This window comes from Arachis ipaensis, chromosome B2 (assembly GCF_059453495.1).
Source record: "Arachis ipaensis isolate K30076 ecotype BB chromosome B2, ASM5945349v1, whole genome shotgun sequence".
NCBI lineage: Eukaryota > Viridiplantae > Streptophyta > Magnoliopsida > Fabales > Fabaceae > Arachis > Arachis ipaensis.
Window position 1 is genome coordinate 61,801,939 of NC_142437.1, and position 27,906 is coordinate 61,829,844.

General features: G+C 36.0%; 2 protein-coding genes across 9 annotated transcripts; one reads left to right on the top strand and one right to left on the bottom strand.

Moving 5' to 3' along the window:
• The first annotated feature begins 797 nt into the window (after positions 1 to 797).
• Positions 798 to 15,310, top strand: LOC107625298 (COP1-interacting protein 7). 3 transcript variants are annotated; one of them, XM_016327904.3, is made up of 13 exons: positions 798 to 1,309; positions 1,814 to 1,993; positions 2,381 to 2,501; positions 2,580 to 2,619; positions 2,709 to 2,749; positions 2,830 to 2,879; positions 3,563 to 3,715; positions 4,179 to 4,375; positions 9,565 to 11,039; positions 11,238 to 12,356; positions 12,890 to 13,295; positions 14,865 to 14,918; positions 15,004 to 15,310. In XM_016327904.3, the coding sequence occupies exons 1-13, from the start codon at positions 1,245 to 1,247 to the stop codon at positions 15,072 to 15,074; spliced, it is 3,972 nt and encodes a 1,323-aa protein (XP_016183390.1). In that variant the 5' UTR covers positions 798 to 1,244; the 3' UTR covers positions 15,075 to 15,310. The 3 variants fall into 3 exon arrangements, with proteins under 3 accessions (XP_016183390.1, XP_088362225.1, XP_088362224.1); XM_088506099.1 differs by having other exon boundaries at positions 823 to 1,309; positions 3,609 to 3,715; XM_088506098.1 differs by having other exon boundaries at positions 856 to 1,309; positions 3,511 to 3,715.
• Positions 15,311 to 18,397: 3,087 nt separating this feature from the next.
• On the bottom strand, positions 18,398 to 23,303 carry LOC107625299 (glycolipid transfer protein 1). Of its 6 annotated transcripts, none has more exons than XM_088506103.1 (8): positions 23,164 to 23,276; positions 22,700 to 22,807; positions 22,045 to 22,174; positions 21,491 to 21,546; positions 21,089 to 21,219; positions 20,158 to 20,293; positions 19,288 to 19,419; positions 18,398 to 18,742 (listed from the first exon to the last, which is right to left on the bottom strand). In XM_088506103.1, the coding sequence occupies exons 3-8, from the start codon at positions 22,160 to 22,162 to the stop codon at positions 18,707 to 18,709; spliced, it is 609 nt and encodes a 202-aa protein (XP_088362229.1). In that variant the 5' UTR covers positions 22,163 to 22,174; positions 22,700 to 22,807; positions 23,164 to 23,276; the 3' UTR covers positions 18,398 to 18,706. The 6 variants fall into 6 exon arrangements, with proteins under 6 accessions (XP_088362229.1, XP_088362227.1, XP_016183393.1 ...); XM_088506101.1 differs by having other exon boundaries at positions 23,038 to 23,269; XM_016327907.3 differs by lacking the exon at positions 23,164 to 23,276 and adding an exon at positions 23,018 to 23,132.
• Between the last annotated feature and the right edge of the window lie 4,603 nt (positions 23,304 to 27,906).

A 27,906-nucleotide genomic window follows, 5' to 3' on the forward strand; every position in this document is an offset into this window, starting at 1 on the left:
ATTTATCTAATACATATATAATGTTTAAATGTAAATCTCTATTATAATAATGTATTAAAACTATTAAAACTAAATTTATATTAATAATTATTAATAATAATAGAATTAAGGATAATATTGTAAATATACCAAAGATAACATTTTTCTTCTTATTTTTTTACTTTTAATGGATGAAAAATTTTTTTTGTGAGACCATACTAAAATTTTCTTTTTTTTTTGTTTTTTTTGGTATCCAAACAAAAAAAAATTTTTTTTTCACTCATTTTTTTTCCACTACTTTTTTTTTCTCTAATTTTTCCTTAAACCAAAGATAGTATTAATAAAAACAAGTTATCCAGCTCTATGCCTCTATCACAACAAAACCTATGCTATGGGTGGAGATCTGTTTCGTTGCTACAGTGCTAGCAGCGAACGGGCTGTAACTTTTTTCTTCAATTATGTAGCTTCCGACTGTATTATATAGTATCTGACTGTAAAATAAAAAAATAATATCTAAAACGATAAAAAAAATTTGAATTTTAACTAAAAACATAAATATGATTTTTTTTATTTATTAAAAGAAAGCATTATTTGTGCACTATCCCATTAATTAAAGTAGCGAGAATCTGGTTAGAATTAATGAAAACCTGAAGGGCAATGACGTAACTTCTCACGAAAAAATGAACGTTTCATGGCGATAATATGTGTGTTTCTCCCGTCTGTCTGACACTGACAATAGGTGCCGCTTGTCAATTTAAACGAATTTCCTAATATACCCTCAGTCTTTTCAGTTATTCCGACCTGAAGCTTAAAAGTATGCCCCGCAGTCCCTCACTCTCCGATGATAATAATAATATTGTGTAGTAGTAGCAGAAGATTGAATAATGGTAATGGTCCCTGGTTGGTGTTGGAATCCAAAGAAGAAGAACACCACAAACTTGGATCCTGTCTCATACACAAAACCCAAAACCCAAAGTGTTCCTTCTTCTCATCACTTTCACTTTCTTCCTCAAGTTTACTCAGATAACTGTTTTTTTTTTTTTTGAAAAGCTTGTCTTTTTCAGTCACTGAAGTCAAAACCCATTTTGGGACTGCATAATCTTTTTGTGGGGTTTAATTTTTTCATTATTATTATTTTTTTCGAGACCCTTTGGGAATGTCTATTATTTGATCTTAGCTTTAGTTTTTTGAAAACTTGTGTGATCCCTGAGAAAACCAAGTAGCTCTTTTTTCTTTTTCTTTTTGTTTTCTTCTTTTTTGTCACAATGACAATGAACTCTTCAACAAAGTTGGATTCAGCTGTGTTTCAGCTCACACCAACTAGAACCAGGTAAAGAGCCATTTCATCATATTTATTTATTTATTTATTTTACTTCTTGTTGGGGTTCTATTTGTGCCACTTCTTCAGCCAAGAAAGAAATTAAACAATGAAGTTATAGTAAGTTAGTTTTTTATTTTTTATTTTTTACTAAAAAGTTAGGATACGTGCTAGTCTTAAAGTAACGATTTAGGGACTGTGATTAAGTGGTCTAGTTCATTTTTTCTATAAACTATAGTGAATTAGTGATTTATTTTAATTGGAGCCTCCATATTATTGATAAAATTATGTCTCTGAAATGTGATCAGAAGTGAAGTTATGTAGATATTGATGTACTAGCAATGTTGCCGATAAGCTAAGTGTACCAGAATTTCAGTTTAAGAAACATGCTTTTTCTGATGAATTTATTTTGTTTCTTTAAAAGTGTGTTATTAATTAGTCCGCGAAGCTCACTCAAAACAATGAATAGTATTTGCAACCTGACTAGTTGCTTTGGTTCACTTTTCTTTGAATCAGGTTTGACTTGGTTATAATCACGAATGGAAAGAAGGAGAAAGTTGCGTCGGGTTTGCTCAATCCATTTCTATCCCACTTGAAGGTTGCTCAGGATCAAATTAGCAAGGGTGGTTATTCCATTGTTCTTGTGCCCGACTGCGGCAGTGATGCCGCCTGGTTTACCAAGGGAACTGTTGAAAGGTTTTCCGGAGTCCTGTCGCTCCATTTATTGAATTTGAGATTGGATCATTCATTTAAACAATCTTATTAGAATTTACCCTTTGGTATTAGTTCATCTAGTGCCTAGCATGGATCTGCAATGCCGCCATCTTTAGAGACCCTTTTTTCCTTTCTATTTGTTATAACCTATAGATCAAGATTTCCATTTATATCTATGTTCTTACTCTTTCTAAAGGAGAGGGAAGTTGTGAAGAAATGGCACTGAAATCATGCTTTTGAAAGTTAAATATATCTAGTGACTTGTAACAGTTGGAGTACTAAAACTTTTACCCTTTACAACTTCTTCTAGGTGATAATTAATTTTCATATAAATGAGAATGCTGAACTGATTTTTCTCTGCTCCTGTAGGTTCGTTCGCTTTGTGAACACTCCTGAGATATTGGAACGTGTGTATAATTTAGAGTCTGAAGTCTTACAAATTGAAGAGGCAATAGCAATTCAAGGAAATAATTGTATAGGGATTAGCACGGTATGTAAATAGCTAACATGGTTTCAAATTGGATGACTGCAATCAAAGATCTGCTAAGGTTATCTTGTATTTTTGCAGTTGGAAGAAGAACAAATGAAAAAAGTGGAAAGTGCTGAAGGTACTACTGAAATAACAAGTGTTCTATCGCAATTTTTTGCTGAAATTTATTGTTGTTTTAAACTAAAAAAACTTGAGTGCTCTATGCAGGCAATGACATTAATGCAGAGAAATCAATTATAATTTATGAGGTTAGTAGATCTTGAGTTCCTTAATTTCCTTTTCCCGATTATTATCATCTTATCATAATAAGTCTGTGTATATCTGCCAGTCCGTTACAGAGGGAACTGAAGCAAATGGAAGGACAAAAGCAGAGTCAAAGTAAATTCTATATCTCTTCAAATGGTTTTTCATCTTTTGTATCCCATTCATTACAAAATGAGTAGAAAATTTCCCTAAATGATTTTTAGCCCTGACTTGGCATTCTTGAAGGATGGCATCTCTTAAGGTTTCAGGATAGCTGTTTATATATTATCTTTGAGTTCAACTAGGGAGCCAAATTTTTCAGTCAATATTAGCCAATTTTTTTAATACTAAATTCTAAATTCTAAATTTTAAACCCTAAACCATAAATTATATATTCTGAAACCTAAATTCTAAACCCTAAACCCTCTAAATAATGTGGGTTGAAAAAATAATTTTACAATAAAGAAAAAAAATTGGCTAATGTTGGCTAATTAAAAGTTAGTTCTATATACTTATTCACTATCTTATATTTCAAATTAAAGCTCAATTTGGCTGTGAATTGCTCCCTTTGTATTAAGACTTCGCAACATTTGTTAATACATGAATTAAACCTCCGGCTAATCAATTTCTTCGGGTGTCTTTGCCTGGCTTAGCACCCTTGAAGGATGTCATCACTCAAGCATTTGGGATAGAGTTCAGCTGCTGAACATAATGTATTTTGCAGCTTTGTTTGTTATAATAGTCTTTGAGTTACTGTGTAAAACAGGTTGTTTAGAAGCCAGTTCATATTCATGGTTGTTCTCATTGTTTTGCAATAGAGGTCAGATTTTGAAAGTCCTGGTGACACGTAAGTCAATGCTGCAGAAAGAGCAAGGAATGGCATTTGCACGTGCTTTTGCTGCTGGTTTTGACATTGACTGCCTGCCAGCTTTAATGTCATTTGCTGAATGCTTTGAAGCGTCACGCTTGATGTAAGAACTAAATTTCTTTGGTCTTAAACATACATGAGCTTGTTTGGGTGAACTTCTAAGAAAAGATCTTTTTTCGAGTTATCTTTTTTTAAAAGATCTTATGAAAAAGTAAAAGTAATTTTATGTTTGGGTATCTCATGCAAAAAGTTCTTTTTATCTATCAATTATGTTTGGGTATAAAAATATAAAAGTATTTTTTTGTTTATTTATTACATGAGAAACATCTGTTTTTTAAGAGAAAAAGATCTTTTAAAAAAAGATGTAAATTACAGCTTTTCAAAAAAGATGTTTTTTTTTTTTTTTTTTTTCTAGTGCTTTTATTTTTATTATTAGAAATTTGCCAAACACGCTAAAAAATAAAAAAAATCTTTTTTCATTGAAAAAAGATCTTTTTTTATCAAAATAATGGCGCTCAAACAAGCACATAATGGTCTTGCTAATGCTAAATCTTGCAATATTTCAGGGATGCATGTAGAAGATTTAAGGGTTTATGGAAAAGAAAACATGAAAGTGGTCAATGGCTTGAAATTGAAGCTGGTGAAGTTACACCTAATCGTACAGACTTCTTTGCTACAAATGCATCAAGCATTATACTTTCCAATACTGCCACTAAATCCCATACTGAATTGGAGTCAGGAAGTAATGGGAAAACAAATTCTGGTACCTTCTCCAGCACATTTTGAACTCGTAAAATTCATGCATGATATTGTACATACCTGACTGAATGCGTACATAAATACATTAAGAGTAATTATTTAGTCATTAGTCATCACATTTTATTACATGCACAAACACATGCCATGCATACTCGTATTTGAACCTAACCGTTGCTTTGAATTTTCAAGAGTCATTCTTCTGAATATAATAAGCAGATGCTCAAAGAATGTAGATGTCGTCGAAATCGTTATTATTAGTGGCCTCCGAGTGGATTAAGAATAGAAAATCAGTCGAGGAGGATCCATTGTGGACATTTGAGAGCGAGGGTCATGTGGAAGTTATTCAATAGTATAGTGGCTTTGGCTGCGTAAATTGGTGGTATTTTAGATGCTGTGGGCAATATCTGCAAATTTGGTGCCGAGAATTTTTCAATTCTTAGTGTTAGAAACAAGAGATTAGATTGGAGAAATGATGGTATATTATTGAGTTGTGTACCAAAGTACAATATACAAGAGCTATTTATAGGTGCTAAATGAATCAGAGTAATAAAGGTATAGAATCCTATAATTAATATACATAAATATAGACGATACTAATTGATTCTAATTGATGCTAATGATTCTCTAACATCCCCCCTCAAACTCAAGTGGGAGCCAAGGATACCAACTTGAGTTTGGATAACAAAGTCCGGAAACGAGTCGGGTGATGAGCTTTCGTGAAGATATCAGCAGTCTGATCTAGTGTTCCAACAGCAATGAGACGAATAGCATCAATAAGGATACGTTGCCGAACAAAGTGACAATCAAGCTCAATGTGTTTGGTGCGTTCATGAAAGACATCATTATGGGCGATCTGAATAGCACTGCGGTTATCACAAAAAAACATCAGTAGGGGACGACTGAGGAGCACCCAAATCTTCGAGAAGCCAACGAACCGAGATAACTTCAGCAGTGGTGTCAGCGAGGGCGCGGTACTCAGCTTCTGTGCTTGAGCGAGCAGTGAACGTTTGCTTCTTAGCACGCCAAGAAATGAGAGCGTCGCCAAGAAACAAACAGTAACCAGTAGTAGAACGACGATCAGTGGGATCACCAGCCCAATCAGCATCGGAGTAAGCCTGAAGAGACAAAGAGGAATGGGCAGAAAAATAAAGACCATGAAAGAGAGTGCCTTTGATGTAGCGAAGAATGCGTAAAACTGCCGCATAGTGAGTAGTACGAGGAGCTGACAAGAACTGGCTAAGTACATGAACCGGATAGGCGATGTCCGGTCGGGTGATAGTCAAGTAGACCAGACCGCCAACTAACTGTCGATAGAGAGTCGGATTATCCAAAACAGTGCCATCCATAGGGGTAAATCGAACATTAGGCTCAAGAGGAGTAGACTCAGTGCGACTATCTGTAATCCCAGCACGAGCAAGAAGATCTGAAGCATACTTAGCCTGAGAGAGATAGATGCCATCATCGGTGGAGATGACCTCGAGACCAAGAAAATAGCTGAGAGAACCAAGATCTTTCATCTCAAAGGTACGGTGAAGTGAGGCCTTGAGAGCAGAGATACCATCAACATCATCTCCAGTGATTATCATATCATCAACATACAAAAGTAGAAGAACAACCCCACGTTCGCTTTTACGAATGAAGAGCGCATTCTCATGAGGGCTAGAAGTGAAACCAAGACTGCATATGGTAGTGTTGAACTTGTCAAACCATTCACGAGGAGCTTGCTTAAGTCCATAAAATGCCTTGCGAAGGAGACAAACCTTATCAGAAGGACAAGGATATCCCGGAGGGGGTTTCATATAGACTGTCTTTTTCAAATCCCCATTAAGAAATGCATTCTTCACATCCATTTGACTGAGAGACCATTTTTTAACCGCGGCAATGGCAAGAAGAGCTCGAACAGACGTAAGGCGAGCGACAGGGGCAAAAGTCTCTTCATAATCAATACCATACTCTTGCGTACAACATTGAGCAACCAAGCGGGCCTTATAACGGTCAATAGAGCCATCAGAGCGAGTCTTGATCTTGTATACCCATCTACTGCCCACAACTTCTTGATCAGAAGGAGGATCAACCAGATCCCAAGTATGTGCTTTTTCAAGTGCCTGTAATTCTTCTTGCATTGCTTGTTGCCAATTTGGGTTTGAGGAGGCTTCTCTGAATGTCTTAGGTTCATGTTGATGAAGAATAGTAGAAAAACAATGGTAATCAAGAAGATGAGGAGGTGGATTCCTTACCCTAGAAGAACGAGCGGGAGGAGGAGGCATGACGGTAGGAGCAGGATCATCGTCCGGTCTGGAATCATCGGGAGATGGAGAAGGCGGAGGAACAGGAGGCTGTGGAGGGTCACTCGTGATAGAACCTGTAGAATCATCACTAGGAAAAAGATCAACATTGGGATTAGTAAACAAAGGTGACTGAGTAGTAGGAATCGACTCAAAGGATGAGAACCGAGAAAACATGTGGTGCTCCCAAAAGACAACATGACGAGATATACGAATACGTTTAGAAAGAGGATCCCAACAACGATAACCTTTGTGTTCAGTGCCATAACCAAGAAAACAACACATACGAGCCCGAGGTTCAAGTTTACTATGTTCATGAGGCTGAAGAAGAACAAAACATACACAACCGAAAACTCGAAGAGAACTGTAATCTGGGGGGGTATGATAAAGACGCTCAAAGGGAGTAACATTACCAAGAACAGAAGAAGGGAGTCTATTGATAACATGAACAGCAGTAAGAACAGCTTCACCCCAAGTACGCTCAGGACACGAAGAGGAAAGGAGCATTGCACGGACGGAGTCAAGAATGTGACGGTGTTTGCGTTCAGCTCTACCATTTTGTTGAGATGTACCAGGACAAGAAAACTCAGACAGAGTACCCTGTTCTGCAAGAAAGGCTAAGAGTTTGGAATCACGGTATTCCATAGCATTATCACGTCGGAAAACCTTAATGGCCTTGGAAAACTGAGTTTTAATCATAGTAGCAAAGTTGATATAGATCTGAGGTAACTCATGGCGATTAGTCATCAAATAAACCCAAGTAAAACGGGAATAATCATCAATGAAAACGACAAAGTATCGAGCTCCGCCCATAGAGGCAGTGGGAGCGGGGCCCCAAACATCAGAGTGAATGAGATCAAAAGGAGAGCAAGCAATAGACGAATTATTGTGAAAAGATAAAGCAGGTTGTTTGGCAGTTTGGCAAGAAATGCAATCAAAAGATTCATTCGGAACCTGACCTAAAACACCCTGAGATACAAGAGGACGCAGTTTTCCTAAGGAGGTGTGGGCAAGACGTTGATGCCATAAGTGAAGGGTAGAAGGAGAAGAAGCAGCACAGAGATTTGGTACAGGAGGAATATGAAGACTTTCGAGTTCAAACAACCTTCCGACCTTACGTCCAGTCCCGATGATCTGTCCCGTCCGAGGATCCTGTACACGACAACCAGAAACAGAAAAGGTGACGTCAAAACCCAAATCAACAAGTTGACCAACAGAAATAAGATTGAAGTTTAATTTGGGAATGTAGTAAGTATCAGGAAGATTAAGAGATGACTGAGATATAGAACCCTTGTGTGTTGCATGCAAGAGGGAGCCATTTGCAGTATTGACAGAAGGTCCATTTGTAGTTGCAGACATGGACGAGAAAATATTACGCAACGGAGACATGTGATTAAAGCAACCCGAGTCAAAGTACCATTTAGAAGTACCTGGAGGGCTCGATAAAGCAGCAGGGGTATTACCAGAAACAGAGAGAAGACGCTGTAGAAGAGATGCAATATCAGATAGAGAGACAGTGGTAGGTTCAGTAGTAGCAGCAACAGCAGAAGCAGGCGCAGGACGTGGTGGACGAGTAGGACAGGTAGTAAGCAAATGTCCCGAGAGCTTGCAATAACGGCAGAACAACTGTGAACAATGGTAGCTAATATGCCCTTTCTGGTGGCATGTGCGACATTCAACAGAGGGACAGCTGGAGAACGGGTGCCCGAAACGGTTACAGTTTCGACAGAAGGCCCCTTTTCTGTCGGTGGCAGCAAAAACATCTAACTTTTCCATAAAAGTAGTCATAGAGAACAAGGAGAGGAGAGAAAAACTGCAATTTCTGAGCAGAAAATGAGGAAACGGATGGCAAAATCGGAAATAGCTCACCAAAAAACCTTAGGGAGGGTCCCACTTGTCTGCCACGTCAGCACCACGTCAGCGCCACGTCAGCAGCCACGTCAGCAACTCAAGGACACGTGGCATCACCTGAGTGGAGGGAGATAACCACGCTGGCATCCAGGTGGAGGCGCGGGTCGGGGCGGACCGGGCGGGCACGGGTCGGGGCGGGCGTGCGCGGGTCGGGCAATGGAGCTGCAGCACGACACGTGGCAACGCGATGATCGTCCGATTGGATCGCGGATCCAACGGCTGCTGAACCTTCTGAAGGAGAAACTCGGGAGGCGGGCAGCAGAATTCCGGCGGCGCGTGACGGCGCGTCCGGAGGCTGATGGCGGCGATATCGGCGGCGTTGGAAAGCCGATGAAGAGGAGAACACAATGATGCCGGAGGTGACGAACCAAAGCGTCAGAAACAAAGCGAAAATCGAGAGCAAAGAGGCACGGGTGGAAGCTGGAAGGAAGAACAACCTGGTCGTGGCAGCGACTTTCGACGGCGCGTGGCGGCGCGTCCGGCGGCGGATGGCGGCGGGTCTGGTTGCGTTGTGATCACGGCGACAAGGCGAACAAGATGGTTATGGGGGTGACGAACCAAAGCGTCGAGAAGAGAACGAAAAAAGAGGCCAAAGAACATTGCCGGAAAGGAATAAAAACAATGGGGTTATGAACTAATATTCATTGAAAAAAAAAGGAACCTAAGCTCTTGATACCATGTTAGAAACAAGAGATTAGATTGGAGAAAGGATGGTATATTATTGAGTTGTGTACCAAAGTACAATATACAAGAGCTATTTATAGGTGCTAAATGAATCAGAGTAATAAAGGTATAGAATCCTATAATTAATATACATAAATATAGACGATACTAATTGATTCTAATTGATGCTAATGATTCTCTAACACTTAGAAGTGTTTGGTTATTGTGGTCTATAGATGGAAGAATTTATTCTGATCAACTTGGGAAAGTTCTTGAAATCTGGTTTCTTGTTTCCTTTAAATGCCCTGAGATTCTTGTTTGTGCATTTTTTCAGTTAATTTTTCAGCTGATCAACGAGCAACAGAAGGTCTCCAAGATAATGTTCATGTCCAGTTTCCACATAATGGTTTTCCCCCTTGGCCCGTTCATTCTCTCCCAGGTTCCTTACAAGCTTTTCAGCCGTATCCAGTGCAAGGCATCCCCTACTATCAGACCTATCCAGCAAACAACTCATTTATGCAGCCAGAGGCTAAGAGATTAAATGCTGATCAAAATATGGGACACAGAAAGCATTCTATGGATAATGGAAACTATAATAATGAATCAGATGCTTTGAATGCAGAATTTTCAATGTTTCAGGATGAAATGAATATGGAAAGGGAAAGTTCTCGGACTGGAGATCAACGAAAGAAAGCTAGCCGATCGAGTAGACAGAAGTCTGGTATGGTGATCATCCGGAACATCAATTACGTAACAAACGCAGAACGGGCTTCAGCTTCTGCTTCTGAAGCTGATGAAGAGACTGAGGAATCTGCAAAGGCTACAAAAGGAAGAGGAATTAGTAATGAGGAATCTTTGAAGAAATTGAGTTCGTATGATAGGGAAGATGCTGCAGACTGTGGTGATAAGGAAGCAGGAGGACATTGGCAAGCATTCCAAAATTTGTTATTGAGAGATGTGGATGAAGATAGACATGCCGTTGACCAAGGCATGTTTGAAAAGGTAGATCATATCAGGAGAAAGAAACAGATTGGTGTCAACGATCCCTTAGATTTTGGTGACAGGGATATGTGTGAAATTCAAGGAGGTAATGGTGTAGATATGCACACCATTAGCAGGGGATCAATGCGCATGGCTACGTCAACTGATGGTGATTTGTTGTTATCCAGAAGGGCAAGTCAAACTGGTAGTGGCAGGTCTGTGGTTGATGTAAATTCTCAAGAAACTTCTGGAAGGAAGAATGGTTATAGGAGGGCTGCGAATGAGGATTTCATTGTTAATAAACAAGAAAGTGTGTCTGGTAATGCAAAGTCTTTTTCAGATATGATATCTGTCAACGGACACAGTTTTTCAAACAATAAGTTGGAAAGGAGGTTGTTCCATGATGATAGTGATGACTCCTATATAGTGAACTCTAGGTCGGTTGGAGTTAGTGGTGAGAGAAATGCTATGGACATGGACTCGGAGTTCCCAAAGGTGCATAAGAAGAAAAAAAACCTTTCCTGTGAGCCAGATGAATTGAGCTTGATGCCTGAACGGGGAACAGAAAAGGGTTTGATGGGTTATGGCCCTCTATTAGAATATGAAATGCGGGCCCAACCAAAAGGGCGTGCTTCACAAGATAAGAACAAAGTGGCACTGGCTCAAACCAAACCAGGATCTAAGATGTTGAATAAGGAGAAGAAATCAAGTGTTGGCCCAATTAGGAGAGGAAAAACGAATAAACCGAGTCCATTGGATGATGCACGAGCACGAGCTGAAAGACTTAGAAGCTACAAAGCTGATCTCCAGAAAACGAAGAAAGAGAGGGTACTTAAATTATATTTCCCTTCCCTATAATGTTTATGTTACACAATGATATAATTAAAGGCTCAAGCCATGATCATTGACACCATATTCTGGAGTCAGCAATTCTTTTAGTATGTTTACATTATTGATGGGATAACCATGTTTTCTAAGAATGTTCATCTGTTTCTCAACTCTTTTTGTTTAATTATAAATAAATAGGAAGAGGAAGACAGAAAACGCATAGAAGCTTTAAAGATGGAGAGGCAAAAGAGAATTGCTGCTAGGAGTAGCACCGTCACTGCTAAATCACCAGTGCCATCAAAAGTAACAACCACAAAGCTTCCGACAAAGCTTTCACCAAGCTCAAAATTTAGTGATTCTGAGCCAAGATCATCCTCTCCCTTTCAAAGATTCAGAATTGCTTCCATTGGATGCAATATTTCCCCCGAGGTCTCAAAAACCAGCAAATTAAATGGTGGAAGTTACTCAGCTACAAACAAATTAAGCCGGTCAGCTCCTTCTCTGCCTGATTCTAAGAAGGAAAAGGGGATTGATGGTAGAATTCATACCAAGTCAACAGTGGTGCAAAGTAGAAGATTGTCCGAACCTAAAATGAGTACTATTCATCAGACTTCTTTGGCACCCATAAGAAGATTGTCGGAACCCAAAATCAGCACCATTCCTCAATCTTCATCGGCACAAATTAGAAGATTGTCAGAACCTAAAATGGGTACCATTCGTCAGAATTCTTTGCAACGAAGTAGAAGATTGTCAGAACCTAAAATGAGTACTATTCGTCCGAGTCCCTCAGTTGAAACACATAACAGTGGCACTAGGACAACAGCAAAGACCAAGGCAGTAAATGTGACCGAAAGCAGAAAGATTTCTGCTATTGTGAACCATGATAAAAGCAAGACTGCAGCCCTCCCGGAACTTAAAATCAGAACTTCTAATGCAAGTGATAGTGTCCAAAACAGATCATCAAGTACAGAGAAGACACAGAAGCTGAATGGTATTAAGTCTTCTATGAATACAGCAGGAACCATGATGAGGAAAAATGAAATTCACAATTCACCCAATGATGATGGAGATGACAATCCCATAATTGAGAAGACTGTTGTGATGCTTGAGTATGAAAAACCACGTGCCCCTGATTTTAGTAACAAGAAGTCTGAAAATAAACCTGTGCCATCAAGGAGACAATATGACAATGATAGAGTAATGGATAAAGCTGAGACGGTGTCAAGTTATGCTCTTGTTACACCAATTTTACCATTGAGCACTGATATAGTAGATATAGAAAGCTCAGAGAACGGATCACTCTTGCAACCTACAGAGGTATGTCTAATTAGTAATTTAGTAGATTTCATAATGTTAAACTTTCATAAGTAGTTTGAACAGAATTTTCATAAGCATGATCACGACCTCATGAGCATGATTCTGAATAGATGAATAGTAAATATGATGAATATTACAATCAACTTATCCAGCCAAGAAGATTCCTTGATTTTATTGTGTTATATATATGAGGATCGAAACTGTAGCTAACATTTTCCAATAATTTAAGGTTGCTAAGCAATATTAACTGTGGATGTGGCATCATAATATCAACACATACTTTGTAGAATTTCTTACTCAATTTAAATTTATAATTCAATGCAGAAAGTGTGTATAGAAGAGCAGCTTATGTTCAATTTTATGACCATTGGAAATTTGCTTATATTTTCTTTTGAATTTCAGATAGGATATGTTTCTTTTAGGTATTTTAACTGTATGGTGAAGAAAATTTTAATTTGATTTATCTTCTATAAATATCATGGGAGTAATTCTTCATTTCTCTAAATTTGAATGTCTTATATTCCAAAAATCAGGATAAAAGAGATAACACAGAGAGCAAACCTTCAAAATCATCTAGCATTTGTATTGCTGAGGAACCTTATCATGCCCCATCTGCCCGAGTTTCTTGTTCAGAAGACAGTTGTCCACGGGATTCTGAGCAGGGTAAAGCACTTCCAACACGCTTGGAGACTGCATCAACATCAATTGGTATGGAAACGTTTAGAGCACGTGTGTCTGATTCCAGAAACTCAATGCTTGAGAAGATTCCCGAAGTGATTGAGAAGCCAGTAAAGGAATCACCGAAAGGTTTGAGAGGGCTGTTAAAGTTTAGAAGAAAAAATCATAGCTTGCCTTCTGGACGCAACATGGAAGCAGATACTGGCAGTGTTGATAGTTCTGAGGCAAACAATGCCAGAACTAATAGTTCCCCAAACCAAGGTAACTTGCTCCTAATGGAGACCTACATTAATGTATTATTGGTAGATAGATACCATATTCGTAAAGCACTTTCTAATATATAGTGCACTACCACTTTGAAGATCCGAATTCAAAGCTAAACAGCACATAACAACTTTGATGTATCCTTAGGGACAAATCATGAGGTCCAAAGCTGACAGTACCTTAGAGCTAATACAACTTTGGGCCAATACAACTTTGGGGTGTCTTTTAAGGGACAAAAATTGTGAGGTTCAATCAGTTAGTTCAAATTTGACAATACCTAAATGAATTGATGGACATCTTCTCTGTGATAAAACATAAAAACACAATATTGGCCTACACTGTCCTTTTCCCCCTCATCTTAAAGGATAAATCACCATTTTGTTATTCAAAAGATGCTAATTTCATCAAAATAGCATCTGAATGAAAGAAAGGCATTCATGGGCCCCCAATGAGAATGATCAAACATATGTGATCATTTGGGGTCCCCAATATTTAACTAAGTTTGTCAAACACTTGGGTGGCCAGCCTTTTTCATTCAAGGACTTTTTTGTAAGAATCAAAATCTTTTGAGTGCCAACCAACTTGGGTTGGTCGAGTGGTCAGCTCACTTGTCCACTAAAGCAAGTGTAGGGGTTTGAATTCCGCCTTATGCATGCAGCAACCCATTGGACAGCGGCAGACCCTTAGATGGAATAAAAATTTATTTTACTATTGGAAAGGGTTTTGACTTTAGTGCACGGATATACTTTCTTAAATATACCCTTCTCATACATTAATTATTTTTTATTTCTCTGTATATTCTTCGTATCTGTGTAAACCAGTTTCATGAATTCTTCTCTCTCTCCTTTTATCCCTCTTAACAAGAATCAATCTATAGTATTGAACAATCATGATTATGACTTTACAGTGTAACATCTTATAAGAAAAGCCTTTGAATGGTTCTGCCATTCATGTATCCTATGAAACATGTATTTGCCCACCAATCTTTTGAATCTGGGTTGCAGAAAGATTCTTCCTGCCCCTTCTATATCGACACAGTAACGACTTTCTTGCAACGTCAGAAATTCAGAAAATTTAGTTTTTGTGAGAATGGTAGATGAGAGTTCCACTTGACAGAGTTAGGGTTTTATAGCTGTAACAGAAGCAGTAACCTAACTAATCTAGCTAACACTTTTAACTAGAGTTGGGGTTAACTAACTATTTGTGGCTAGCACAACTAACTGCTTAAATAGGGTAAACCCCAAAAAATGCCAAATTAATTTGTTGCTGAGAAAAATGTCTTCAAATTTTGTTATTTTAAAAACATGATGAAAATATACATCCGTGAATTAAGAAGTTCTACATTGACAGAAAAAAGTGATGTGGCATACAGAACTTTTTGTTTGGCATGTGAGATTTTGACCTACGTTTTTAAATTATTTAAGGACATTTTTGTCAAAATTCGGGAGATTTTTGTGAGCGCCAAGAAAATTCGGATGTATTTGGTGGTTTACCCGCATAAATATGTATCATAAGAATTCGATTAATATGCTCAAGTTAATCGTCATTTCTATGTTGTTGTCTTAGTTACTTTGATGTCGCGCGACGAAGCACCATCGACCAGCGTAACGCCTCAGAAGTGTAAGCATTGCTTTCTCTTTACTTTTTTGTTGTTGTTTTCTGTCGTCTATATTCTGAAGGTGGACATGAGAAAATTCTTGTGCAGCTTCGCGATCATTCTCGTTGTTATCAGCATTCCGAAGTAAGAGCGGCGAGAAAAAGATAATGATGGCTTAATAGAAGTTGGTGCTGATATTACTCAATGTGGCCATTACACGATTCGTTCCATTTGTCGTTTTCTTCTTTCAACTTTTCGGTCTCAAGGTTCTGCAGGTTATTGCTGTAGCAGAAAATATCATCTATAACATGTTGCTGCAAAATTAATCTTTGTAGATTCATGCTTCCTTGTTCATATGTCAGTCAAATTTGTATATCCTAAACCTACTCTATCAATAAACCATGACATTAGTCTACCTTCTTAGTTAATAAGGAAAATTAGTCTTAAAGAGCCATTAAAGAGATTTAATTATTAAAAAAGAATTTAGTAAAAAAATTATTGAAAATGATTAGTTTTTATAATAAGGGACACTTTATTATACAGATTAAAGAAAAGAATTCATTCAATATTTTGGGGTTTTCTATAATTGAAGGGAAGAAAGTAAAACAATTAACAACTAACAATAGTTTTGATGGAAGTTTAAAAAAAAAAGTCCGTAAGTCACATCGATTTAAATCTTTTAAATTTTAAATTTTATTTTAAAGGATAACATGTGATTTTTCGTGATTTATTTCGTAGGTGGGATTCAAAGAAAAATATGAAAGAGAAATCATTTAAGGATAAGAAATTACACTTTATTCTCTAAAGTAAAAATTTAAAATTTAGAAGATTCAAATTTAAATCACATTAGTAACAATAACATTGCATTCTTCATGGTATTAAGTTTGACCAACTTAATACTAATGACTTATGTATATGGGAATACTAATGGGTTATTATGGACGAAATAGAAGTAATAGGTAATGTTAATTATGGGGTTTGAGAAGGTTAGAAGTAAAGTTTTAGGGGAAACGTATACTCCTTATTCGTGCTAAAGTAGTTTGAAGTCATCTCTTCCTTGATTGCTTGCAGAAAAATTTTTGTTTTGAACTTCTTTCTTGAGGCGTGTTTTGAATAACTCCCGATCATATCTTGTCATTTATAAGATATGATTTCCTTCACATGAACTGGACATGCCAAACCTTTTTCTTCTCACCCCAAAATCTTCCACCCTTTCAGTGACAGGCTCGAAGGTTCAATATGAAGCTGCGGATGAGTAGTATGTAGATTTACTTGTGATTCCTGTTATTTTTATAGAGTTCCCTCGCCTTTGTTGCTTTAAATTTTATTTTATCCAGAGGGAATTTTAGGAAAGCTACTCAACACATAAACTTAACTCAAATAAGACTAATAATCGCCCGCAGCTTCAAACTGAGTCTTCGAACCTGTATCACTGAAAGGGTGAAAGATTTTGGGATGAGAACAAATCACGCGTTCTCAATAGGGAATGGAAATGCCGTAAGAGTAATGAAATAAAATGCAAATAATTAACTTTACTCAATAAAACTATATTTTTATCAAACCTTTTGAAATACTTTTCACACTTTAATGTCTCTGAGTCTTTCAATTGTATTTGTACGCTTATTAGGCCGGTGGTTCATTGTGTCCTTTTAGAAAGTTTTAAAAGTTATTTTTTTTAATTTTTGATTTATGAAAAGTAGTAGTATTAATATTTGGTATAATTTTTTAAATTAAATTGTAGCTTTCTAAGAAATTATTTAAGTGCTTACAGAAAAGTTAAAAAAAAATGACTTCTCTCATAATAAAAATTTTTTTATCACATTTTTTTTAAATAAACACTTTTAGAACTAAAAAACCAAATACAAAATAACTTATTTATAAGTTACTTTTAATATAAACCTTTATTATTTAAATTATTTTTTTAAAAGAGTTTAATTAAGCTATTTATCGAAACTGAACCTTTGGCTATCAAGATGATAGTGACTCGCAAGCCTCTAGTTAGAGCTTTTGTTTATGAGAATGGCCATGTTTCAGATGTTGGTGTTTAGATTGTCCATACTTGATAAAAACTAGTGTAAGACTCGCGCTGCACTGGCTAAATATTGATCAATTATAAAATTTTATTTGTGCTTATTTATTGATATTAATAGTTATTTTTAATTTAAAAAAGTTATTGTATATAAAAATTAACTGTATAATATATAAGATTGTTTCATCATCTGCTTTTTATAGGCCTGAATAATCTTATTATTTTTCTAGTTTATATTAGCAGATTACACTTTGTTACTATCATACAACCTAAAGAAAAAAAAAAATTAAAACTTAACGTATAAGTGATTTATATTGTAATTACACAAATAACGAATACTAAGTGACATTTAGATATATTATTAGACCCTTAGTGTATATTCCGCACTATATATATGTCATGCACTTAATCTACTTTATTATATTTATATATAATTTATTTACAAAATTATTAATATATATTTATTGAAAGAATTAATTTACTTAGAGTACAAAAAATTAATGTAGTTAATATTCTTTAATATTTTAGTTTACATTAATTTATATCTTATTAATATTTTTTTTAAATGGTAACCTTTGAAATACATTTTAACTAAATTTAAAATAAAAAGATAAATTAACTATTATGTAAAGTTAAAATTAATTAATCAAAATATTTAGCATATTTTTCATTCTTCGCGCATATTGTTTCATAAATCTATTTTATTTTTTTCTTAATCTATGCGCAAAGGAGTTCATATATGAATAACAAAATTGTTCGCACGCACGAATTGAGTGGTTAATATTCTTTTATTATATTAATATTTAATCTAATTACAACAAATAATTATATAAAAAAATTAGAATGGTTAATATTTATTTGTATGTTTTTAATGTTTTTTTTTCATATAAAAATTTTAGAGCACATTTTAACTAATTTAAAAAAAATAAATAAGTAACTATGTGCTTTTATATAAAGAAAAAATAAATTATTGAGATTATTTCTTCTTATATTAATAGATTATACTTATTCAATATTTGAATTATTTCTTTTTAATTTTGTATAATTATCTCAAGTTAATATTTAATATATATAAAATATATCTGATCAATATGTATATGAATATTATATTATAATTTATAAGTGTAACTTGAATAATTGAGTCACCGTTAAAAAGTTTTAGAGTCAAAATTGAGAAACTTTTATGTAACGGCTAAAAAATTTTGGCATTATTTTCTAATAAATTATGCATAACTCAATTTCTCCTCTTCTTTATCATCATCATTTTCTTTTTTTTTTTTGTTCACTTCTTGTTTTACCTTCTCATAGTTCTTCTTGCTTTACTCTCTTAACAAGAATAAAAATAAGAAAAAATCAGGAAAAGGAGAAAACATGCGATAAAAAACAATACAAAAAATAGGAGGAGGAAGAGAAACGTGAAGAAGAAGAAGGAAGAGATGGAACGTGAGATAATTTTTGTTGAGCCAAAAAAACTTGGATGGGCAACAAGACTGTAAATATAAATTGAATGACATTTTATAGTAATAAGTTAGTTTGGCTCAGCTCTAATGGAGCCAAACTGTGATATCCATTCCCCAAGATTCCTAATTGCAAAAAACCAAGCTGCGTAACTTAAATTAGTCTTGACCTCAGAATTATGCTAATAAATAAGTTTGACAATAAAAAGAAAATCCATAAGATTCTGTAGAATAATTAGTGGCAAAGAAATTGAATATTTTCTCAGGCTAGTCAAATGTGAAAATTGCAGTTTAAAGACTCAACACGAATAGAGCCACTCGTTATTCATGATGCCTTCATATCGTCCAAGCCGAGACGCGCCTGCACCCAAAATGCAAAATGATATTCCTTTACATAATTTCTATGCAAGAAAGTATAGGAGCTAATTTGTAGTTAGTTAACATTAGTTTATTTTTCTTTTTTAATTCCATATTTTTGAAGATTTAGGGTTGAGAATTTATAATTTAAGATTTATAATTTATAGTTTAGAATGTACGGCTTAAGATAAACAAAAATAATGTAAAAAAAAAATTAACTTAAATTAACTAAAAAAGTTTGGCTCCCTACCCTTTTTGTATTTAGTAACACATCCTACCATTAGCATCTTGCCCATATGTTTTAATAAATCTTAAATTTAAATCTAAACTAAAATAATCTTTCCCAGGGATCGGATTGTTGGAGATAGTTAATGTGATATATGCTACAATAGCACCGTATCTGAATCCTTTTGATTTAATATAAGACATTCCGCCATGCTTCAACCTAAACTTGACGTAGCATATACAGTTCAACGTATTTTTACAGTCCTGTTAAAGAAAAATGTTATCAATTAACAAGAAGGCCAAAGTTGACCCAAGAAATCTTACCAGAAACTTGTGATTTTCTTCAAGGAGTGGGGAAAGGGTAGCACAAAATTTCTCCATGTCAGCATTGAGATTGCCACCGCCTCCGAGAACCTCCATGAACTTCTTCCTATCAGGAACAAGCTTCATGACAACCTGTACGTCAAACATTTAGTATGTTCTAAAAGCATACTGGCTCTCATATACTGTACAAGCCTTTCTAATGGAGAAACAAAATGGCGAAAAAGCAATAAATAGCAGAGAGAAAGAAGGGGAAGCGACATAAGGCAACAGAAAAGGGGCAGCCAGATGCTTGCACAAGCATCTGGCGTTAACAACAGGTCTGAGAAAGGGTCATACCTGAAGGGTGTAAACATCCTAACCTAATAATTACATCAGTGGTGGCTTGAACCTGTGACCTTGAGGTCACACGGACACAAGGGAACAATGCTAGAGATAAAAAGAGACAAGTAAAATCTACACAAATGTTTAATATTTTGGTCAAAGGTAACTAAACTACTGCATACAAACCTGAAAGCAATGATGTAGAATTATCTTTTGATCAATATTTTAATGATCTTAAGGGAATTATTCGGCAAATTTCTTCTAAGACCTCCATATGTCACATGTCTAACTTTTTGATAACCAAAATATATAAGGGAATAGCCTCAATCGTTAAGTTCATATGTCAGAAAACATTAGGATATGAAGCACTCATTGATACAGAGCAAGGCTCGTAGAGACTTGAGAGCAGAATAATGCAAATAGTAAGATCAACAGCCACTCACATTTCACAAACTTTAAGCTAACCAAAATCAAGAATTTTCACTGAAATATTTTTTTTCTATCAAGAGGTTTAACCATTGCATTAACAAAGCATGAAAAGAGCAGTACACCAAAGCTTGAACTAGCAAGCCAACCATGCCACTTCTTGAGAGTGTTGTTGTAGGATTCTGTGCAGGCTTGTGACAACGACCAATCTTCGTGCTCTATCAAACTTTGGAACAAACCCACCAAGAAATCCATGGCCCTGTTTCAAGTTAGACAAATACAGATATTGCAAATTATATTTCATGTATCAATGAAAGAAAAGTAATCAATAATCATTAGCTGACGGGATCTCTAACCACCAAATGAAAATTAAGATTGTCATGTTATCGCGTTGGCACATTGAGAAAGAAAAGTTATATTGGCAGAAGCTTGATATGTTTAAAATAACTAAGAACCATTTTTTTCCTTCTTAGAGAAACTATATTATCGAATCAAGTGTAAAGGGCCATCATTAGTGCAGAAGATAATGAAAACAAACTGAAGCCTTCATCATTCATGTTCCTACAAAATCTCTGTTAATCATTGTCAGTTTTGAATTGAATCCCAGATTTACAAAACTGTCCTATGTGACATAAGTGACATTCTTTCACAGACTTGTTTAGGTATAGATGCAATTTCCAATACTTTTATTTAAATTTTATCAAATTCACTGGTCACTATGTTGGGATCATGGTGATCAGAAAAATAAAGAGTTGAGAGAAAATTCAAAACTGAAACAAAAAAACTCCTATATGGTTAAAAAGGTAAAAATACAACTATACAAGTGAGTTGTACCCTTATACTAGCTAACAACAAACATCAAAAGATTTCGTAACTAACTTGCTAACATTGCTAATAAACAAACATAATGCATGAAAAACTCAAAGCTAGAAACGTCAAAAGATTTTAAAGTCTATTAAAACTGGAGAAAAACTTGTCCAATATAAAAAATTTGGCTTTGGAATATGGCTTAAATTCGAAGCAAAAGTTAATGTAACTGCATGGTATTCTCTACCTTGTCAACCAAAGAAGTCCATTGGTACAACTGGATGATGCCTTAGTAGTGTTAGTTTCAACCTCTGCTTGTACCAAACTAAACAGACAATTGAATCTGGATGGATTGGAAGAATATTGAGACTCCAATCTCTGCCGTGAAAATGAATATATTAGATTTAAAAAAACATATGGCTACATAAAAAGAAAATAATATATATAGATGGATATCTACACACACACACACACACATATGCAAATTGCAATAAAAAGGAAAATAAATGATGTTGGTAGCGAAACACCTGATCATATTTACAACATTTTATCTTGAAAATTAGTGCATCCGTAGTGTCAAGAAATCATATTTTGAACAAATATATAGATGAATGACTATGAATATACTTAGCAGTTGACCAGAACATACTGATATGTTACCACCAATGTCCGATTTAACGAGGCCCATAGCAGTTCCAAACTTATCTGGCACGAAAAGCATTAGTTCAACTATGAATTAGTTCAAGTATATAATCACATATCATTTATAAAATATTAATGCAGTTATTATATTGGGTGCATATAGCTTCACAAATTAGAATCTGTTGTGTTTTACAAGTTTAGGATGTATAGTTAGTTTCTAACATATAATGAATTCTAAATATTTAAGGCAAATTACAAGTTTCTACCCAAAAAGATCTCAAATCTCCTATATCGTACTCTTAGCAATAAATTTTATTCTCATACGTTGTGAGCAATCAAACAATTTTCGAATTTTAGAACCATGAGAATAGAAGAATGCTATGGAAGAATAATCTTTTGTGTGTCTTGTCATGGGGAGAGGAATCCTTAAAGTGCAATAAAATGTCATTTGTCATGTCACATTATACAAAAAGACAAAACACTCAAAAAATATCCAAATAACATTGTTTCCATCTTTTGTCATTGGGCTATATCAACAGCAAAGGATCAAAAAGCATGCACCTATAACAGGTAATATGTGCTTGCAGGCATCTAAGAAAGGCCTTGTCAGAATTTCTCCTTGCTCAGATTTGACATGCTCAAGTTGTTCCAGTGCAGGTGCAAAGACAGTCCCTTCCATATTTGTGCTTTGCTGCAAATATCATGGTTAAATCAACATCAAACACATACATTATTTTCTGCCGCATAACATATATCATATATACATTTGACCTTCCGAACTTTGACTCGTGCATTATCTTTAAACTTTTCAAATGTGCAATTTGACATCCTACCGTTATGAAACGATGCAAAAAATATCTTTTGCTAGTTTATACGTTCAAAATTACCCTTCAATTAAAGGGCAACTACGTTACGAAAAACAATACACATGATGTAGTACAAGGCCTTGAATTGCACATTTCAAAAGTTTGAAAGGGTAACCCGCATACAAGTCAAAAAACAAGGAGCAAATTGCATTTTATGATATTCATTTTAAGCACTACATTTCAATAACCATTTTTCCTTTTGTAGCATTCAGTGTAGCTATTTAATGTGAGATCCAAAAACTACTCAATATCACTAAGCCAAGTAGTAATAGAGGTTCAAAAGAACGAAAAAAGAAAGTGTGTAAACTTCATTACAATCATGCGAAATAATGTCAGATTAAAACATGCACCTCTATGATTCTAGTATTTATCAGATCATCACAATTTTCTGAATCACCAATCCCAGATCAGATATTCAGATGAACAGTTTCGGTCCACGAATTTCCATAAGAAACAACCTAGTTTTGGGGGAAAAATGAAAATTTCACTGAAACAATGCATGGAAAATCATAATAGCAATTCTTTTTAAAAAAAAAAAGAATAAAAGCAAAAAAATACCACAAAACAAAGCCGCATTTTTTAATTTCCAATAAAGAACACAACTTTTCAATTTTGCTTTCTCGGGTAAAAAAAGGAACATTTTGATCGATCAAGGATATGAAAATTACAATAAAGATTTCATGCATACACTTGTAGCAGGAATGGCGGGGAGGAACTCAGAATGGTGGAGATGGAGATGAGAGAAACAATTTGTATAAAGTATCAGCTTTTTTTTCCTTCTTCTTCTTCCTTTGAAAATTGAAATTGTTATTACCTTTGATTGATCGTTCGTTTTGGATTCTTGGTATCGGTTCTGCTTCGTCTGCCTCTCTTCCACAAAAATACATAACAAACCATTCAAATACTTAAAAAGATGTAATGGATCGGATTAAGTTATTGGGTCACTATATTAATAGTTCTTCTGGTAGATTAATGATCGAACTATTTAATCTGATAATAATAAAATAAAAATATATAATTATAATAATATATCAATTGAAATAATAAAAATAAATAAACGTAAATATATCCCAATTGTGAAGCAGTAATTTCTCATCGTATTCTTAAGTTCATCCTATGTTGATTTGACACTTTTGTTAATTGCTTGTTAGTAACGATCAACGCAAATATATCTTTCATTATTTTCTTCCTTCAATATACGTATTCCTCGTAATTAACCTGTAGTATTCAAGAAAATATAAATCAAAATACATCTATCTGATATATCATGGACACATTAACAATAGATATTTTACATCTGTATATTTTTTTTTTGATAATAAAGGGCCACAGGCCCAAGGACAAGAAGAAAGCTAAACAACAATTATTCTTGGGAATTTAATTCCCCTTATATCTGCCAGAAGATGCATCATCAACAGTGACGGGAGATGCCTAAAAACGGTGACTCCCTCTTCCATTGTGTGTCCGAGCTTCGCCATTGAATCAGCACAAAAGTTTGATTCTCTATAGACATGTCTGATTTTTAGCTTTTCCAACCTGGTTCAAGCTCCTTGATCGAACGAGCCAGAGACGAGTTTGCGTGAGTTTCAACTGAAGGCACCCCAACAATAGTGATAGCGTAGTGAGAGTCCAATTCCACCTCCAGGTTGGGAATACCCATCTCAACTGCAAGCTTGATCCCAAGATACATCCCCCAGAGTTCCGCCGTTGTTATGCTGCAGCATCCTATATTCATGCAAAATCCTGCAATGAAATCTCCGTTCAGGTCTCTAAGTACACCATCACACGCTCCTCTGCTTCCTGGCTGGTACACAGAACCATCGACGTTCAGCTTGACCCACCCTTCCTCTGGAGGTATCCACCCAACTTGAATTTCCTTCGTAAGTCTCATATTATTAATTGAACCCTCTGTATTGCCAAAGGCTGAGACATAATTCTCTGATAATCTAGTGATTAAATTACAAAGTTGATTACTTTGCATGTTCTGGTTGTCAAAGATAAGCTCATTCCTGCACCTCCATAGAGTATTGCAGGTTGTAACAAAGTGGATGGTCCAAGAAGTCCCATTTTGCATATGAGAGATTAAATTCAGGTTTGTTCCTAACCATTCCTTAAAGTCCTGGTTAAAGAAAATATTCTGATAATCTCTATTTACCATGCTCTTCCAGATACTACAAGCAAAAGGACAGTCTCGTAATATATGGAGCAAGGTCTCCTCCTCTCTGTGACACCTCGGGCATCTGTCATTCTCGGTAAGGCCTCTTTTCTTTCTATTTGAATTTGTCAGAAGCACCTCATGGCTGAGTAACCAGGTAAAAGCTTTTAACCTCTGAGGTAGTTTAATTTTCCACAACTGTTTGTATGAGAAATCCGTTTCCTCGTTGCCGTTGTAGTAGAACTCGTAGGCTGATTTTATAGTGAAAACTCCATTAGGGGTCTGTAGCCACCCTGTTGTGTCATCCCCGATCCTATCAGTGGGTGCTTTAATTATTTGAATATGGTCTATGATTTCTTCTGGTAGCACACTTCGAATTGCCTCCCAGTTCCATTCCCCTTGGCTAGTAGCATAGTCTGCAACCCTCTTCTGTAGTTGTTCCTCACTAGGATTATTTAGAGCAACCTCTTCTAACCTGTGTATCCCTGGAATCCAGTGATTCTTCCAAAAGGATATCTTCTTACCATCTCCTATTCGCCAAATTAAATTCTGTTGAAAGTTCTCCCAGACTCTTGCAATTCCACTCCAAGCATTTGAGTTGCTGGTTTTGAGGCGGATTTTAGGAATAATCTCCTCTCCACACCCATATTTCGTCCTCATTACTTGAACCCATAGAGCATCTCGGTTATGGATTAGACCCCAAGCAAGCTTCATTAGGAAAAGATTATTTGTTTCCTGCGCTTTTCGGATTCCTAACCCACCCTTTTCCTTGGTTCTGCACACCTTATCCCAGTTTATAAGGTGAATTCTTTTTCCCTCTTCACTGTTGCCCCAGAGGAAGTCTCTACAAATTTTGTCAATGCGGTTGCAAACTGCTGTGGAAATCTTCATAGTTTGCATACAGTAACTTGGGATAGTTGATAACACCGATTGAATCAACGTGCACGTGCACCTACCTGCTAGAGATAAGGACCTTCTTTTCCAAGACGCGAGCTTAGCCTGCATGCGATCGATGATAAATTGGAAGTGATGTTGATTACATCTTTCATGGATGAGTGGAACACCAAGGTATTTCCCCAAGTTAGCTGTAAGCGCGATTTCTAGCTCTTGACTCAGATGGTTTCTGATATTGTGGTTCACGTTCTTTGAGAAGAAGACGCAAGATTTATTCAGACTAATTTTTTGTCCTGAGCTCTCACAGAACTTCTTAAGCGCATCCTTGATCACTTGTACTTGTTTGATGTTTGCTTCAGCAAAGAGTACCAAGTCATCTGCAAAACAAAGGTGAGAGATTTTAGGTCCATTACGTGAAAGGGTAATAGGTTCCCATTTTTTTTCTACAACTAATTTATTAATTAAATGAGAGAGTCTTTCTATGCATAGAACAAAAAGATATGGGGATAAGGGATATCCCTGTCTAATACCCCTCATTGGGGTAAAAGTCTCTGACGGCGAGCCATTCCACAGAAGATTCATGGTAGAAGATGTAATGCAGTGCTTGACTACCGAAATGATGGTATTTAGAACTCTAGCCTCCTCCAAAGTCTCTGTAATAAATCTCCAGCTCAATCTATCGTATGCCTTCTCTAAATCTATTTTTATAGCCATAAAGCTTTTACCATGATTTTTATTTCTCATTGTGTGAATCACTTCTTGCACCACAAGGATATTATCTGCACTCACTCGTCCAGGAATAAAACTCGCTTGAGTATTTGAGATGAGAGTAGGCATGAAGCTCTTTAGTCTTGAAGCCACAATCTTCGTAATAATTTTGTAACAAACATTACAGAGACTGATGGGTTTGAAGTGTCCAAAATTTTCAGGCGTTAGAATCTTTGGTATGATGGAGATGAGAGTTTTGTTGACCTCATCAATGTTACTAGGATCCCTAAATATCATCTTAACCCAAGTTACCAGGGATTCAGCCACTATGTTCCAAGAATGTTGGTAGAATTTGGCTGGGAGACCATTGCTTCCTGGGGCCTTCCAGCTACCCATGCTAAAAACCGCATCTTTAACTTCATCAAAGGTCACCTCCTTTTCAATTTCCTCATAATCTCTTCTTTCTAGTGTTGGGAAGCAGCCACTGACTGCGAAGGGAGTTCCATCTGATTCTGCATAGTATAACTCTTTGAAAAAATTAACACCCCAATTCTTTAAGTAAACCACATCATCCACCCAATTCCCTTCTTCATTTTTCAAAGCAATCACTTTATTCCTCTTCCTCCTTCCATTAGCTTTTTGATGAAAGTATTTAGAATTTCTATCCCCAAACTTGATATATGTGCATCTAGACATCTGCATCCAGTAGGCTTCCTCCTGTGTTGCTATGCTCTCATACTCTTTACATAGATCTTTTTGTAGTTTCTCTAGAAAGGGATTGCTAGAGAACGAGAGTTTATTGCTGATTCCCTCCAATCTAGCTATAATCTGCTGTTTTTTGTGAAAGATATGTCCAAAAACTTCCCTATTCCAGACCTTCATGTTATTTGTAACGTCAGCAATATTTTGCAGTAAATTGTTCCTATTGTTCCAGCTCCTCTCTACCATATTCTTATAATCATTATGAAGCACCCAAGGTGCCAAAAATCTGAAAGGTTTGGGTCCTCGGTCATGCTCCGCCATCTGAAAATCAAGAAGAATAGGTAAGTGGTCAGATTTTAACTTAGGTAAATGTCTTACTCCCACTTCCAAAAATCTGTTAGAAAAATCCAGGTTACTTAAACACCGATCTAATCTTCTCTTAACATTGCCCCTTTGCCAGGTAAAGGGTGGGCCAGTGAAGCTTAGATCGTTAAGATCACACCTGTTAATACAGTTAAGAAAGATATTAGAGTCTTGAGATAAATTAGATGTACTCCCTGTGTCATTTAAAGTGAGGACAGAGTTAAAATCACCCCTAAACACCATGGTCCTTCAATAGTTCCAGCAATGTCTTCCAATCCTTTCCAAAGCTCCCTTCTTCTTCCCACCTGTGGGCTGCCGTAAACAGCTGTGAACATCCATCGTTGATCCTTATCCCATTGCACTTCAAGGTGTATGAATTGCTTATGTACTATAATTGGTTTTATCGTCCACTTATCTTTCATCCAAAGGCACCAAATTCCGCCAGAAAAACCCTCAGCTTCGCTAACACACCAATCATCAAAACCTAAGTTCTTTATAATATTTTCTGCTTTCCTGCCTGAAACATGAGTCTCAAGAAGGACACAAAAGCAGCTATGATATCTATATGTTAGATCCTTAATCATAGAATTGAGCCCCTTAGCTGAGGCACCTCTGTAGTTCCAAATTAAAATATTCCTCGTCATAAAAGAAAATAAGTAAAAAAAGACAAATCAAAGAGTATAGAAGCTCCCTGGCCAAAGAGACAGACTTAGTCATCCATAGGCTTGGGACCAT

Excerpts from the sequence above, each read along its gene's own strand:
- LOC107625299 (XM_016327908.3), bottom strand. Across the intron at positions 21,547-22,044 it reads GCACATATTACCTGTTATAG|ATAAGTTTGGAACTGCTATG; the intron begins GTGCATGCTTTT and ends TTTTCGTGCCAG. Across the intron at positions 20,294-21,088 it reads GGACTTCTTTGGTTGACAAG|GGCCATGGATTTCTTGGTGG; the intron begins GTAGAGAATACC and ends AACTTGAAACAG.
- LOC107625298 (XM_016327904.3), top strand. The coding sequence starts at position 1,245 with ATGACAATGAACTCTTCAACAAAGTTGGATTCAGCTGTGTTTCAGCTC. Across the intron at positions 1,994-2,380 it reads ACCAAGGGAACTGTTGAAAG|GTTCGTTCGCTTTGTGAACA; the intron begins GTTTTCCGGAGT and ends CTGCTCCTGTAG. Across the intron at positions 2,502-2,579 it reads ATTGTATAGGGATTAGCACG|TTGGAAGAAGAACAAATGAA; the intron begins GTATGTAAATAG and ends GTATTTTTGCAG.